This window comes from Ipomoea triloba, chromosome 9 (assembly GCF_003576645.1).
Source record: "Ipomoea triloba cultivar NCNSP0323 chromosome 9, ASM357664v1".
Classification (NCBI taxonomy): Eukaryota; Viridiplantae; Streptophyta; class Magnoliopsida; order Solanales; family Convolvulaceae; genus Ipomoea; species Ipomoea triloba.
In genome coordinates, this window is record NC_044924.1 from 14,146,651 (window position 1) to 14,149,685 (window position 3,035).

The 3,035-nt window shown below is 33.7% G+C and overlaps 1 protein-coding gene across 1 annotated transcript; it reads right to left on the bottom strand.

Annotated features, from left to right (window-relative positions):
• Positions 1-731: 731 nt before the first annotated feature.
• On the bottom strand, positions 732-1,163 carry LOC116029595. The gene has a single exon (XM_031271645.1). It carries the CDS (start codon positions 1,161-1,163, stop codon positions 732-734), a length of 432 nt encoding a protein of 143 aa, XP_031127505.1.
• Positions 1,164-3,035: the final 1,872 nt, after the last annotated feature.

Here is a 3,035-nt window from a genome sequence, read left to right on the forward strand (position 1 = left end):
TTCATACTTACCCCACAAAAGAAGGCTATTTTTGGCACTTATCACCGGTACAGACCATTATAGCGATAATTAATCTTTACTTATACTAAAAACATATATTGACAACAATTTTAATTAAATTTGATTGGTATTCACGTTATTGGAATTCAATCATCGATTTGTATCCATGAACAGGTGATAAATATATAAGGACAAAACGTGTATGGTCTGCATCGCATTCGAGATTGGATAAGAAAATTATAAATATCTTGTACAAAACGTATCTTATCAAAACATAAACCTTATTATTTTCCATTCAAATATTATACTAACTAATTTGAGTCGCGTAATTAACTCATTGGATAGATCATAGTTTTTATGTGTGTACAAGAGACTAATTTAAACTTTCAATCATCTTTCAGTCTTTTCTCATACATGTTTTTAGTGAAATTCAAACTCTACACTATTGATCACCTCCAATCATGACATTTAAGTCATCACAAACCAACTACGCTAAACGTAGGAGTCAAGATACACTTTTTCTTGCCTCACTCTTGTCAATCTGATCTAATGTATGTGGTTGAAATGGACAAGAGGAAGGTAACAATATTTTTATTTATTTATTTATTTTTGGTTTTATGGTGTGCACATATTTTAAAGATATTATAACAGCTTTTTGAAATACGAGATTATATATAGTTCTACTATTTACAACAAAAACTGATTAGTAGAACCAATGGAAAAATGAAAATTTACAGGGCATAAGAGCTGCAAAGAACATCAGCCTCTAGATCGGAGTAATTAAGGTCAAGGAACAAATCAATAGGGAACATCTCATCAACCTCAGTACTAAACGCCGCATGATCATCCAAAAGCTCCGTCAGAGATTCCGACGTTGTCGTCGTGGCCGCCGACGACTCCCGGCCGGAATCAGTCAATGAAAGACGGCCGTCGTCTAGATGATTATCATCGGGGAAGGTCTCGAACTCCGTGGTCCCATTAGTCTCCATAATCCGGTAGATGTCGGAGTGTCTCCCGGTGAGTTGTTGGACAAGAGATTTGAATTTGGAGGCGCTGGTGGTCACCTTCATAGGAGTAGAAATGTAAACAACCTTAACCGACTCGTTTCTCCTCGCTCTTCTCTTGCTGTTCCCACGCTTCATTGCGGCGTTTCGGCTGTCCATTTTTTCCAGAACTTTGAGTATGAAGCAACCTTAAATCTCCAGATTGGAGGTGTCTACAATGCAGTAACTGATTAGTCACTGACGACTAATCGTAGATACCTAGGTAACACCAAAAAAAGACCAGAAAATTTTGGGTATGGAGCAATCTTAAATTTCCAAATTGGAGGTGTCTACAGTTCAGCAAATGATTAGTCACTGACGACTAACCTAGAAAAAAAAAACAGACAATCTTGGGTATGGAGCAATCTTAAATAAAGAACAACAATCTTGGGTATGGAGCAATCTTAAATCTCCCGATCGGAGGTGTCTACAATTCAGCAACTGATTAGTCACCAACGACTAACTGTAGATACCTAGGTAACACCAAAAAAGGAACAAACAATCTTGGGTATGGAACAACTTTAAATCTTCAAAAATTGCTACAATTCAACAAGGGATTAGTCACTGGTGTTCAACTGTGGATATTGGGTAACACAAAATAAAAAAGAACAGACAACCTTAAAAATGCTAATTTTGAATGTGAGATCTATATTTGTAACTGTGTTCTTGTAGCTGTGGAAAGTGGGAATGGCGTGGAGGGTTTTATAGGGTCCGATATTGAAAATGAAAGCTGACATGGGATCTTCCTGGAAGGAGAGAGAGAGAGATTTTATGTATTAAGGTCATAAGTAAATGAATATGGGAAATAGGAAAGTTTGAGGAAATAAGCTAAGAGAAGTTTCTATTGGAAAATGTTGCAATTGGAGGACTGGGAAAAAGTTATTATACGGTGCCTTGATGCAGCCGTACGCGGCCCGTGGTCATTTGTCCATGTTTAATAAATGATTTGCGTAACAATCTTGATTACTTACTATCTCACATCAACTATCATTTACATTCCCTGTTTGGCACAACTAATGTATAAAACTAATTATTAATTAATTGTTGGAAAGCTAAGTGATTACTTAATATATAATCTTTTAATGATGTGCTTTTTAGAAGACAAAAACTAATAGCAATAGATTGAAACTAGTCTTTGAGTTATATGATTTTCGATGTTTCTTAAGTGATCATGTAATTAATTTTCATGTCACAACAATCATCAGTTTTGTTAAGAAATTTACACATATTATGGTCTTTTGTGTTAAAAATGTTAGTGCAAGTAATACGAGAAATTAGAGTTTGCATGAAGTTTATAAAACATAATAATTAACACTTAATTTTGATGATATGAAGAACTAAAATAATCACTTAAGCTTTAAAGATGACATTTGTAACATCATATAACCCACATTTACAAATTACTACATCTTTTAAGGACTAAAAGCATTTTATTGACTCGTTACGCTTCAGTAGGTTAAGAAAATATACATAAACAAATAATATAAAAGGGGGCAAATTATTGCATGGACCATGGTCCACACAATTGTGTGGACCAAAAATAAAAAGTACATTATTTTTGTACTGAAGGTACATTATTTTTGTACTGAATGTACATTATTGATAGTATATATCAAATAATGTACTTTCAGTACAAAAATAATGTACCCTAAAATAATGTACCTACAGTACAAAAATAATGTACCTTCAGTACAAAAATAATGTACTTTTTATTTTTGGTCNTATAAAAGGGGGCAAATTATTGCATGGACCATGGTCCACACAGCTGTATGGACCATGGTCCATGCAATAATGATTGAAGAATAAAAGGGTCAATAGTACTAAAAAAAAAAAACAAATTTTACTTTTCTTNTATAAAAGGGGGCAAATTATTGCATGGACCATGGTCCACACAATTGTGTGGACCAAAAATAAAAAGTACATTATTTTTGTACTGAAGGTACATTATTTTTGTACTGAATGTACATTATTGATAGTATATATCAAATAATG

Coding starts and splice junctions, on each gene's coding strand:
- LOC116029595 (XM_031271645.1), bottom strand. CDS start 1,163: ATGGACAGCCGAAACGCCGCAATGAAGCGTGGGAACAGCAAGAGAAGA.